The sequence below is a fragment of the Alexandromys fortis genome, unplaced genomic scaffold, assembly GCF_014885135.2.
Source record: "Alexandromys fortis isolate MF-2015 unplaced genomic scaffold, M_Fortis_MF-2015_v1.1 scaffold_341, whole genome shotgun sequence".
NCBI classification, from domain to species: domain Eukaryota; kingdom Metazoa; phylum Chordata; class Mammalia; order Rodentia; family Cricetidae; genus Alexandromys; species Alexandromys fortis.
The window spans coordinates 100804-114113 of NW_026068214.1; the positions used below are offsets into that span (position 1 = coordinate 100804).

At 49.0% G+C, this 13310-nt stretch overlaps 1 protein-coding gene across 1 annotated transcript; it reads left to right on the forward strand.

Annotated features, from left to right (window-relative positions):
* Positions 1-90: 90 nt before the first annotated feature.
* LOC126493366 (uncharacterized) lies at positions 91-12849 on the forward strand. The gene is made up of 13 exons (XM_050130352.1): positions 91-2119; positions 3055-3132; positions 3727-3809; positions 4755-4841; positions 4933-5031; positions 5824-5954; positions 7953-8161; positions 8231-8308; positions 8814-8871; positions 9389-9456; positions 9845-10006; positions 11443-11601; positions 11680-12849. The coding sequence occupies exons 1-13, from the start codon at positions 2036-2038 to the stop codon at positions 11920-11922; spliced, it is 1539 nt and encodes a 512-aa protein (XP_049986309.1). The 5' UTR covers positions 91-2035; the 3' UTR covers positions 11923-12849.
* The last annotated feature ends 461 nt before the right edge of the window (positions 12850-13310 follow it).

The window sequence follows — 13310 nt, forward strand, 5'->3', positions numbered from 1 at the left end:
TGTTCTTCCATGGACCCGCGTAAAACGAACACCCAACACAACAATCAGGAGTTCAGGGCCAGCCTCAGCTATATAGTCAGGCCAACCTGGGCTACATAAAACACCGTCCCCAAAAAAGAAAAAAATGAGAAATATATAGTAAAATAGTTATGAAGCAGGGCATTAATGAATCTTTTTTTTTTTTTAAAGTGGGGAGAGGAACCAAAGGAATAAGAATGGCCAAAAGTTGGTAAATGACGAAGCTGGTCACTTGAGGGTTCACTATACTCCTTTTCCCACCACTGTGCTATGTCCTAACGTTTTCAGAAAGGGGGGGGATAACCCCCGAAGAGAAGCGAGTGTCACTTCCTTCGAGAGGTAACCTGTCCAGAGCCACTGGCCACCCCACCCACAGATGAGGGGCATGAATTATTAAGGGGAATTTGAGAGGCTCCATAGCCATGGAGTCTGGAAAGGTGGTGAGCACAGGGGCTGCTACGGGCCAGGCAGCTCTGTGCCCTCAAGGGGCTCACACCATCTCTCTCATCCCACCCGCCACACTGATTGTGGTGGTAGAAGTGGAGCAGGGTCAAGGATCAAGTAAGAAGCTTTGGGGGTTTGAGGGTGTAGCTCAGTTGGTGCTTGCCTAGCGCAAGTGTGCCCATGCATGAATCTGGGTTGGATTTACCAGCGCTGTGGCTCTTCCCTGTAATCTCATTATTGGGAAGATGAGGAAGGAGGATCAGAAGTTCCTCCTCCCAACTGGAACACTACTACACAAGAGGTCTGTCCTTGGTTTGAGTTGGCTCGTAGAAGCAGGAGAACAAGCATGAGTTCAAGCTAATCAGAGGCCAGCATGGTGTGCACCCCTGGACACCCAGCACTTACAAAGTAGGGGTAGGGGATCAGGATTTTAATGCAAGCCTCAGCTCCATGAAACGCTTATCTCAACACCACTTATACCTGCCCGACAAAAGGAACAAAGGTTAGACTTCATACCTGATTCTTTCCTAGTGTTGAAGACCTTTGGACCACATTGTAAACTGAGAAGAGACAAACAAACCTGTAGAAAAACAGCTTTAGAACATCTTGTTCTGTGACTAGCAAGAAGTACTTGTACCAAACAATACAGCTGGTCGTATCTTCCTAGAGGACCCTGTCCAGGGGTGAGGACTGTGATGATGTTGCAATTTCCATTTACCCACAGTGATCTGGCAACTGACCACAGGCTAGATCTTTCACATTCACTCTCTACTTTAGGAAATGAATGTGGAAATTCAAGTGTGTTAATACCACATCCAATAAAGGTCATAAAGCCCAGCATAGTGGCCTGTGCCTGAAAGTTCCTCCTAAGGTAGAAAGATCACTTGAGCCAAGGAGCTCAATACCAATCTGAACAAAATAAGAAATCCTTCATATCAAAACTTGTGTAAAAAAGAAGAAGAAGAAGAAGAAAGCACTGGGAATATAGTTCAGTGGTAGAATACTTGCCTAGTATATAAGAGGTCCTAGGTTTGATTCCCTAAACTACATTGAAAAGAAAAAAAGAAGGCAGGGCGAGAGTCAGGGCTAAGCCAGCTCAGGCTGGAGGTGGGGGGCAAGGGCAAGACTTGGGAGCCCCAGAGCTCATCTTCTCTCAAGAAAACCTACATGAAGCCTACCCCTCCCAGGCCTTAAGGAGAACCAAGGCCCTACACTTGTATTGGAGGGATCCAAGAACCTTCGCCTTCTCCAGCCAGGCACTCTGGAGCCTCAGGTAGATGGTGTGGGATGAGGGGAGCAGAGGAAGCTGAAAATGCCGCTACTGACACCGCTTGTGTCCGTAGGAACACTGCTTCGTCTTTGACAGAGTTCTGGGTCCTGGTGCTGCTCAGGTATGGGGTTCTGAGAAAGGGGCGGGAGGAGAAGGAAAGCTCGCAGTCCTCTGCATCCTGGGATTCTGACTGGTCCAGTCCTTTTGCTCAGAGCAGGCTGTAACAAGTCCCCTGACACAGAGGGGCGTGCCTGTGTGTTCCTACAGGAAGCAGAGCAGGAGCTGTTGACACAAATTCAGCCTATGCTGGCCTCCGTGGGACAAGGGTACGATACAACCCTGCTGCTCCGGGGCCGGGAAACAGAGGCACCCCGGTTTGTGACTCAGGTGAGGAGCCACCCGCACACAGGTATCCTGATGTTCAAATATGAGTTGGGAAATCTGCCTGCTCACTCCAGCCGGACTAGGGACAGCTCAGGTCGCCCATGCACCCTGTGGTGCACCTGTCTCGTTTTACCAAGGCCACTTTATGCAGACGAGAAGTCAAGAAAGATGGAAAGCTGTGGCTCACACGAATGAGAGCATCGGGGAGAAGTGACACACAGATCAAATCCCCAGGACATCTCACTCCCCCGCTTCTTGGTAACACCGCCAATACGACGTTAAAATCTTTACTCTGAAGGTTTCATCAAAGGACCTTCACATCAAAACAGCTGCCTCAGAACCTTACCACAACCCTGCCCAGCACCGGGAAGGCCTGCTGAAGAAGCCCGCTTCTTGGTCTGTCGGCCTTCAGGGGAGGAGGGGGCTGTTCTGTTCTGCCCATCAAGTATCCAGGACCAGGGCCTGTGGCAGACTTCAGTTTCCAGAAGTGCTGAAAGGCAGAATGATGCCCTCTTTTTTTTTTTCTCTTTTTCTTTTTTTAGTTTTTCGAGACAGGGTTTCAGGGTTTCTCTGTACCTTTGGAGCCTGCCCTGGCACTAGCTCTTGTAGACCAGGCTGGCCTAGAACTCACAGAGATCTGCCTGCCTCTGCCTCCTGAGTGCTGGGATTAAAGGCGTGCGCCACCACCGCCCAGCAATGCCCTCTTTTTTGTTTGTTTTTTTTTTTTTTTTTGTTTGTTTGCTTGTTTTTCGAGGCAGGGTTTCTCTGTACCTTTGGAGCCTGACCTGGAACTAGCTCTTGTAGACCAGGCTGGACTTGAACTCACAGAGATCCAGATGCCTGCCTCTGCCTCCCGAGTGCTGGGATTAAAGGCGTGCGTCACCACCTACCGGTGAATGATGCCGACTTGTTCTACTGAGCTCCTCTCTCTACTTTAGGTGCTGCAGATGCTGTTTGAGGAGGCTCTGCCTCTCTGCAACTCTGGTCCTGTGCTTTGTACTCTCAGCCTGGTGCAGGTGAGGTCACTGGGAGGGCGGAGCTGGGTGACACCACAGAAACTCCCTGAGGCTTGGAGAATGAGGAAATGGGGAGGGAGATGGGTCCAGCCCTACCCTGCTACTCCAGCTGGGGTCTCCTTTTTTCTTTCTCTTTCTCTCTGTCTCTCTTTTTCTTTTTTTTCCTTCTTATGTATAGTGTTCTCCCTGCATGTATCCCTGCAGGCCAGAAGAGGGCACCAAATCTCATTACGGATGCTTGCTGGGAATTGAACTTAGGCCCTCTGTAAAATCAGCAAGTGCTCTTAACTTCTGAGCCATCTCTCCAGCCCATCTGGGGTCACCCTTATATGCCAACTGTCAGTGGATGACTTTTTTGTTTGTTTTTCAAGACAGCGTTTGTTTGTGTAGCAGCTCTGGCTGTCCTAGAACTAGCTCTTGTAGACCAGGCTGGCCTCAAACTCACAGAGATCCGCCTGCCTCAGCCTCCCAAGTGCTGGGATTAAAGGCGTGTGCCCCCACTGTCCGGCTGCCTGGCTAATTTTTATCTTTACTTAGCCCTAAGGACTTACAGGAGAGAAAAGGCTTGTGACAATTGTCTTTGTGTGATCCCAGATTAGCCTCAGCGGGCAGACTCAGGACCTGCTCTCCCCATGTATGGAGGACCTGCCAGTACTGAATGTGGCTCCTCTGGGCTTGTAAGTATTGGGGCCCTATGTGACAGGGGTGCTTGCCTTAAAGCCACAGTGAAACCTTCCAGATAAACTTTTGATCAAGATAAGCTTCAAGATAGGGAGGTTTCTACTCTGCCATCCCCGGAGAATGAAGCCCTCAGCTTGGAGTCATGTGTACCGGGCCTAGATGGACTCTCGGGATCTCTTCCCCACCCTCTTTCCTTTCTCACATCTGTACATCTTATTCCCTTCATATCAAATAGCTCACAACTCTTGTGCCCACCCTCATGGCCTGAGTCAGCCCAGTATCACAATGAGTGGTTCCAAACACCTCACAGAGCAGATTTTCCATCTTTGAAATGATCCCAACTAACTTGTTTCCCTTCCTGAGAAGACAATAGGAGAAAAAAAAAACAAGGTTATGGTCAGGCGGTGGTGGGTGTACATCTTTAATCCCAGCACTTGAGAAGCAGAAGCAGGCAGATCTCCGTGAGTTCAAGACCAGCCTGGTCTACAGAGCAAGTTCCAGGAAATCTATGACTGTTGTTACACAGAGAAACCCTGTCTCAAAAAAACCAAACAAACAAACAAATAAAAAACCAACCAAGGTCGAGCAGTGGTGGCGCACGCCTTTATCCCAGCACTTGGGAGGCAGAGGCAGGCGGATCTCTGTGAGTTTGAGGCCAGCCTGGTCTACAAGAGCGAGTTCTAGGACAGGCTCCAAAGCTACAGAGAAACCCTGTCTTGAAAAAACAAAACAAAACAAAACATAAACAAACCAACCGAACAAAAACCCAAAAACCAAGGTTAGGAAGACGAGAGACACTTAGGAAAAGTATAATGAGTTCCGAGCCTCTGGGATGATTCTTGAGTCCTTTAGACACTGTCATGGGCTTTGGCACAGAGAAGCTAGAGGTTGTTGTATAGCAGAGGGACTAATGGGCTGTGGTCAACTTCCCCTTCCTTCAGGGTGGTGAAAGATGCCAGAGAGGTAGAGGTGTCTGATGCCCGAGCTGCCTCTGAACTGTACCTGAAGGCTGCCAGGAGTGAAGGCAGGTGAGGATAAGACCCCTCCCCCATCACCCCACCACGCCCCATCCCTATACAGCCCTAGCTCTCATTCCCAAGCTGGCCATGTGCTCTGCAGGGCCTGCTCTCTGCTCACTCTTACCATGTCCCGCCCGGGACCTGAGACCCGGCAAGTGTGTCGAGGTACCTTGAGGATCATGCAGCTTCCAGGAGACCCGTAAGTCTGAGGAGCTCCTGTGCTTGTGTTGGGAGATGAGATGAAGGCCTAAATAGGGATGTGAATTGAAATGCTCAAAACCAAGATTGGAAAATTCCCCAAGTAGCCAGCCCACCGTCAGGCCCCATGCACACCTTCCCCTCAATGATCAAAAATAATGAAAACTGGAGGCTGGAGAGACGGCTCAGTGGTTAAGAGAACTGGCTGCTCTTCCAGAGGTCCTGAGTTCAACTCCCACATGGTGGCTCACAACCGTCTCCAGTGGGATCTGATGCCCTCTTCTGGCATAAAGGCGTGCCTGCACACACGTAAAATAAGTAAAAATAATGAAAACCTCAGGTTATCACAGCAAATGATCATTTCAGGCCAATTTGCAAACTGTGTGGTATCATAGGAATATTTCAAAACTCCTAAGTGTCTGAAAACAAACCAGAAATAAAAGGGGGGATAACCTAAACTTCAGAGTATTCTAAGATTTCCTCTTTCTTGTAGTGTGTAAGTTTTTTTTCTAAAAAAATTCATTTACTTTTATTCATGCGTCTGTGTGTGTTGCCTATATGTGCATCGCATATGCCCAGTGCCTATGAAGCCCCTAGAACTGGAGTTATAGGCAGCTTGAACCACTTGATGTGGATACTGGGAGTTGAATCCATGTCCTCTGCAAGAGCAAGTCCTCTTAATCCCTGTCTGATGGTACTAAAAAGAGAGAATAGACTTGGTTAAGTGATTCTAGCCAGGGTTGGTTCTCCTCATCCACCACAGGGCATCGCCTTTCTTCCCTCCCTCTGGCAGAGCCTGCCCCCTGCTGCGAGTGCTGGCTGGTGAGGCTGCTGGGGAGGAGGAGGGCTCTCTGCCCTGGATTGTGTCCTGGCTCCTGGAGGGAAGCAGCTACAGTAGCCTCCTTCTTCGTCTGGAACCGCAAGGTGGTGAGGGTGGGGTGGGCTTCTTTGGAAAGCTCTGGGATTTGGTGGGATTGCTTCATGTTATTACTCAACCAGCCACAGCCCTATTGTAGCCCAGGGAGAGTGCTTGATTCTGGGAGGGCCAGCATTCAGGAAGGCCCGGCTGCTCTTGATGTGTATATGTAGCCCAGGCTAGCTAAAACTCACCATTTTTCAGTCTTACCTTCCTGAGTATAGGGTTATGGCTGTTTGACACCATATCAGGATCTTTTTTGTTTTTCAAGACAGGATTTCTGTCCTGAACTCACTGTCCTGGAACTCGCTCTGTAGACCAGGCTGGCCTTGAACTCACAGAGATCCACATTCGTCTCTGCCTCCCCAGTGCTGGGATTAAAGGCCCAATTGAGGCTCTTTTTTTTTTATATATTATATATACAATATTCTGTCTACATATATCCCTATAGGCCAGTAGAGGGCACCAGATCTCATTAAAGATGGCTGTGAGCCACCATGTGGTTGCTGGGAATTGAACTCAGGACCTCTGGAAGAACAGTCAGTGCTCTTAACCTCTGAGCCATCTCTCCAGCCCCCATATTGAGGATCTTTATTAAGCCTTTAACACCTTTTCTCTTGACAGGGTCTCACCGTAGCCCAAGCTGGCCTTGAACTCCTGACCCAATTACATTATATTAGGAAAGGACCCCTGAGGAGAAAACACTTTCCTCCTCTCACAGACCCCGAAGGTTGAAGAATGAGGCCCTTGAAGCTGTAATACTAGAGATTTGCAGGAGGTTACAGTGGGGGGGGGGGGGGCACAGAGCAGACAGCAATGGAAGGAAGCTGAGTATGGTGGCAGATACCTGCGATCCTAACACTCAGAGGACTGGGGTTGGAGCGCTGCAAGGCTAGAGGGAGTTCTACAAGCAGATGTTCTCACACAAAAGGCTGGGAAACACCACCACCATGGGATGGTTGGGGAACAGCTTAGTGGAAAACACTCACCTAGCGTGCTTAAGGCCTGGAGCTGACTCCCAGCCTCTGAGGAAAAACAAAGAGTAAAAAAATGTACAGCCCTCTTTCTCACAACCAACAAACATTCCTTTGGCCAGAAGTTCCCAGACCTCCTCTTGTCCCAAGATGGACGGAAGAAGAAGATAAGTTGGAGCATTTCACACTCTTGAGATATCAACCAGAATATAAAACTAACCTGTAGATAAACACCTGTCTGCGGGGAGGGCAGACATACAAGGAGGGGCAGGTGTGTGTTCATCTGCAGGTTGGTTTTCTCTTCTGGTGAACAACATGGGCTTTACATGGTAGATGGATTAGAGTTGCCGTGGATACAAAGATAAATCCAAGAGCAGCCTGAGTACAGGGCCATCAAACACAGTAAAAGTCAAATAGGAGTTACTAGATGATGATGATGGTGGTGGTGGTGGTGGTGGTGATGGTGGTGGTGATGGTGATGGTGATGATGGTGATGATTGTGGTGGTGGTGATGATCGTGGTGGTGGTGGTGGTGGTGGTGATGATGGTGGTGATGGTGATGATGGTGGTGATGGTGATGATGGTGGTGATGGTGATGATGGTGGTGATGGTGGTGATGGTGATGATGGTGGTGGTGGTGGTGGTGATGGTGGTAGTGATGATGATGGTGATGCTGCTGCTACTGCTGAAGATGAAAATGATGCTGGTGGCAAGGATGATATGATTTTGATGTGAAGGTGATAATGATGATTTTGGACTTGAGATTGAACCTAGAACCCTAACACATGCCAGGCAAGTCTACCACTGAGCTCCGTCCCTAGTCTCTCATGCTTTTTATTTTGAGATGGGCTCACTAAGTTGTGAAACCAAGACTTGAACTTGCTATCCTGCCTCAGCCAATTGTAGTAGCTAAGGTGACGTGGCAGGGGTTGGGCATTTTGATAAACAGCCCTTGATCGAAATTTAGAGCGTTGCAGGCCGTGTGTTCTGTGGCTCAGGAAGAGAGTAGTTTACGGTGTTGTCTCTTCCTAGATAGCTCCCTGAGTTTGCTCCAGGCTGCTCTATTGGGGGCCTCAGAAAAGAGGGTACAGGCAAAAGAGGTGAGACCCACCCTGTGGAACCCAGTAGAGGAGACGAGGGCCCGTAGGGCCACCTTGAAGACTCTGCGTTTAGGGCTCCTCGGAGACACCTTGACAGATGCTGGGTTGAACCAAGTAGTACGGACACTCTGGGAACTACAGGTAAGCAAGATGAGACCTGGGCACCTGGGTCAGAAGTGGCCAGTCCCCACTTGAGTGTTTTTCTTCTAGGTGGTAAAAGCCTGGGACCCAAGAAACCTTGCACCCAAAGGGGCTGGAGCTGAGGCTGCGGGGCTCCTAGAACCACAGGTACGTCTTCTCATCCAAACTCTTGAGGGCTCCATATATGTCTGCCTCCCTCTTCTTTGTTTACAGAATATTCTACTTAGTTATTGATTCCCATATATTTATTGACTGTGCATCATATGTTGGGTACAGAGCCATGTTAGCCCTTGGATTTCCCTGCCCCGGTAAAGTTTAGTCTGAGGAGAAATGATTACACTGCCGTGCTCAATGCTCTGAAAGGCTTGGCCACACCTGACTCTATGAGGCATCAATAGAGCCTTGCAAAGAGAGGAAAGCAAGATTTCATAGGAAGTGACTCCCGATCGAGGTTTATAAAGATAGCCAAGAACATTCCGGGCAGAGAGAACCATGCAGAAACAGAATCCAGCAGCTTTGGGAAACTGCAAGCAATTTAATTTGCTGGAGACTGGAGACAGAGAGAGAGTCAGGAATGGACTGGGGATGGAGGCAGAGGCTAGGGCGCACAGGCTTGGGACATCTACTGAGATATTCGGATTGTCTCTTGAAGGTTAAAGGTGAGCCACTGAGTTACAGTGAGCAGGGAAGACATTTCGTTCCTTTCTCAGGTGAGCAAACTGAGGCTCAGAGAAGAAATGTGAGTAGCCCAGTGTTGCAGACAGTCTCTACTCTAGGCCCTGGGATGGGATGCTGGAAGCCCTGTAGAGTCCAGCGGTTCTCAACCTCCTCATATCTTCCGACCATAAAATTATTTTCATTGCTCTTTTGTAACTGTAATCTTGCTACCGTTATAGATTGTAATGTAAACATCTGTGTTTCCCGATGTCTTAGACACCTTTCACAGGGGTCGTTTGACTCTCTAAAGGATGGAGACCCACAAGTTGAGAACCACTGCTTAAAAGCCTTTCTTGTTCAAAAGGGGGCACTGTTTTCCAGAATTTGCTGTAGAATGGTTGAAACCAGTTTTTTCCTTCCTTCCTCTCCCATCCCTCCCCCGCCCCGCAAGTGTGTTACTGCCCTGAGCTTTGGTTACATGATATTATTCATCCCCTCTATAATTTGTGTTTGTGTGTGTGCACACACACACACACACACTTTGATGTGACTAATGACATTTTCCTCCAGAGGCAAGAAGAGAATTTCTAGGGTCTGGTCTCCACCAAAAACATCGTCTCAAGTACTCTGAGGAACAGGTAATAATAGCACTTCATGTACCCCAAAACTACGGGGAACCTGGGGGAATAAAGGGAGATGAACTGTGAGCTGATACTGGGAAGGAATACGAGCTTGACAAGGACTTAAAGGCTTCCTGGATCTCCTGGGGGGGATCATGGGAGGAGCTACTGTTCTGGGATGGACCATCGTGCTGGGACCCTTCTACGAGGACAGCACCAGCCGCAGGGGAAGGTCTCTCCCTCTACCCACAGCCTGCCGAGTCTCTGCCTGGTCTGTGGACTCTCCCAGACCAGTTAGATCCTAGGGACAGCCCTGGCAATGGAGTTCTGTTGGAAAGGTTGGGGTCTGTGTTCCAAATGTATGCATATCTTGCTTTCTGACTAAGCCTCAAACGATGCCATTTAGGCCCATCAGGCCCCAGATGTGCCCCTACAGTTCTTTCTGGCCCAGGCTCGGAGACAGAGACTTCGAGAGGAACACCAGATTTGGATACAGGAAGAGCTGAAACATCTGGAACATCAGGAGGAAGTAGCCTGTAAACAGATCAAAGGCATAGTAGCAGAAGAGGTGAGGAGGGAGGGGAGGAATATGGGGCTTGTGGCTCTTGTACCTAGGCTAGGCACAGTAGCAAGGATCTAGACTCAACCGTAACAGACTGGTCCATATGCCTTATGGGACATAGGAGAAGCCACATTCAGAGCTGTTTGCTTTGATGGGCACAATGAGGTTCACTTTACCCAGGCTGGAAAGGAACAGAGGAGACTGGGCCTAAGTAGAACTCAGGAGAACTAGAGTCAGTGCAGGCATTCACTGTGTTCAGCTCCTTGAGGACAGTTCATGCTCATCACGAAGGTGCTCAGTAAGCAACTGTTTAAGAAATAAAACATGGCCGGGCAGTGGTGGCGTATGTCTTTAATCCCAACACTCGGGAACAGAGGCAGGTGGATCTCTGTGAGTGTGAGGCCAACCTGGTCTACAGAGTGAGTTCCAGGACAGAGAAACACTGTCTAGTAAAAAACAAAGGAACAAACAAAAAAGAAATAAAATATGTACCCATGGAAACAGCTAACTTGGCTCACAGGAACTCACAGTCTGAACTAACAACCAGGGAGACTGTATGAGACCAACCTAGGCTGTCTACACATATGTGAGAGCTGTATAGCTTGGTCAACTTAAAGACTCCCAGCAGTGGGAGCAGGCGCTGTCCCTAATGCTCTGGCTGGCTCTTGGTAACCTATTGCTCATACTGATTGCCTTGGCCAGCCTGAATACAGGGGGAGTCTTACTGAAATGGATATGCCATGTTTTGTTGATACCCATGAGAGGCCTGCTCCTTTCTGAACAGAAACAGAGGAGTGGATTGAGGGGAGAGGGGCAGAGGAGAGGAAGAAGAGAGGAGGAAGGGGCTGTGGTTGGGATGTAAAATAAATAAATTTTAAAAATTGCTTTAAAAAATGTAGCCAAGTACAGTGACACAGGCCTCTCAGGATCCAGCAGGCACAGGCAGGAGGATTGTGAGTTCAAGGTCAGCCTGGACTATAAAAAATACCCCGCCTCATTTCCATCCTCCCCCTATAAAAAAATAAATAAAATAAATTTTAAAAACTGTGTATGTAGTGGGTGGGGACATGTTCTCAGATAAGGCAAAAGTCTATGTGAAGCAGAGGGAAAGAGCAGCCAAACTGGCTCTGGGTCCACAGATTTGTTCTGTCTGGCTAGAGTCTAGCAAGTGTGTAGTCGGAGGCAAGGTTATAGACACAGCGTGTCCTATCTCTGGGTTTGGATCACCCGGTGAGGATGGGGACTGTTCAAAGCATGTGCCATTTCGGTGCTGCCCCTCATTAGCCATGGGCATTCGGCCAATCGGATCCCTTCCCTGGTGCACTATTTGCAAAGCTGTCCTCATAAGACTGACCAGGACAAAATGAGATCATGTACCTGAACTTTTTCCCATAAAGCCTGACACAGGTGGCGCTTGCCAAAAGGTACAACTTTCTCCGCAGGCTTGTGACGAGAGAGAGAGGCAGTGGAAGGAGCTGACAGGGCTGAAACTTCAGGTGGAAGCCCTGCAGACAGAACGGGACGTGGCGGAGCAGGATCTGGTGGCCCTCTATGATTTGTATGTGCAGGCTACCCGAGCTCGGACATGCCACTTGCTGCAGGTCAGTGGAGACGGAGTGCAGGCCTTAAGTTGGTGGAGAGGCTGATGGACCAACAGGCACCTCTGACTCTGAACACAGGTATTTCGAGCCTGGCAGGGGCTGTGGGAGGAGAAAGCCATGGCCACAGAACGCCGTCACCGAAGCCTGCTGGCTGGAGTCCTCCAAGACAACATTGACCTGGCCTTGAAGACCCAGGAGCTCCAGGCCAGGAACCAGCAGCTTGAGCAGAGTGCAGCCAGGGCCGGTTGTGTTGGAGTCCTGTATGGAGAGGAGCCTGATCAGGAACACTATGGGGCTGCCTCCCTTTGTCCTCATTCATGAGGGCCCCAGAAGGGAGAGGAAGGTGGGGCATATCAATCAAGATGGCCCTCATTACAGATAATCACCATCATCACTAATCATGTCTCCTTGTACCAATCTCTGCTAAGCACCCAATACCAATTCAGCTCCTCTGGCTTTGTAGCATTTGACCCTCATTTCAGAGCTAACCTGTCCTAGTAACTGCCAAGGACAGTCAGCTAAGTAGCAAGGGAAGAGTCCTCTTCCCCCTCTTCCTCCTGTCAAGGGATGGAACCCAGAGTCTCTGCATGCCAAGTATCTTCTCTACTTCTGAACTACAGATTTAACTCTGCAACTTTTTCTTTTCTTTCATGAGACTGGGTCTCGTGCAGTCCAGGCTGACCTGGAACTTGCTATATAACCAAGGATGACCTTGAATTACGGGCTCTCCCACCTCCTACTTCAGAGTGCTGGGATTACAGCACGGCACCAGGACAACAGAAGCAGTCTTGTTTTGAAAAGTTCACCCATTGTTCTAGGGAGCAGGGCCTGACAGTCCTCTGGCCAGGACTTCAAAGGACAGACAGCTACAGGTACTAGACGTGAAAGAATCAGAGAGTAAGAGTCAACACAGTGGCTGGGTATGGAGTCTCATGACCATACACTCTGCACGATGGAGTCTGAGGTAGGACTGCTTTCCATCTGAGGACACCTGGGCTATATAATTCATTCCAGGTCGGTATGGACTATGATGTGAAACATGTGTGGCCTGAAGTGTTTTCTAGACTAAGTTGTTCTGCTGAGCAGAGTAGTTTTCAGTCCCAAGAATCTCTAAATGCCTCAGGGCTTGTGATTTTTAAAAAAAGCGATTTTTGTTGTTCTTTCTTTCAGTGTTGGAGATCGAACACAGGGCTTACACATGTAGGCAAGTACTTGTCTTTTTGAACTACAATCTCAGCCCCCCCCCTTTTTTTTGAGACCAACTCTACTGTAGCCTAGGCTGGCCTTTCATAAATATATATAGACACACACACACACACACACACACACACACACACACACACACACACACACACACACACATATATAGCCAGGCAGTGACAGCGCATGCCAACACTCAGGAGGTAAAGGCTGGCAGATCTCTGTGAGTTTGAGGCTAGCCTGTTCTACAGAGTGAGGTCCAGAACAGCCAGAGTTGCTACACAGAGAAACCCTGTCTCAAAAAACCAACAAAATACTTAATTATGTGTTCGTGGGTGGGTATATGAATGCCACGGAGGCCAGAGGTGTCAGATCCCCCTGAGATGGAGTTATGGGTGGCCGTGGCTGCCTGGGGATTGAACTTGGTCCTCTACAAGAGCAGCATGGTCTTATCCACCATGTCAGGCTCACTTGCACTCTTGCTTCTTCTGCCTCCGTCTCCCGAGGAG

Excerpts from the sequence above, each read along its gene's own strand:
- LOC126493366 (XM_050130352.1), top strand. The coding sequence starts at position 2,036 with ATGCTGGCCTCCGTGGGACAAGGGTACGATACAACCCTGCTGCTCCGG. Across the intron at positions 5,955-7,952 it reads TCTTCGTCTGGAACCGCAAG|ATAGCTCCCTGAGTTTGCTC; the intron begins GTGGTGAGGGTG and ends GTCTCTTCCTAG. Across the intron at positions 10,007-11,442 it reads AAGGCATAGTAGCAGAAGAG|GCTTGTGACGAGAGAGAGAG; the intron begins GTGAGGAGGGAG and ends CTTTCTCCGCAG.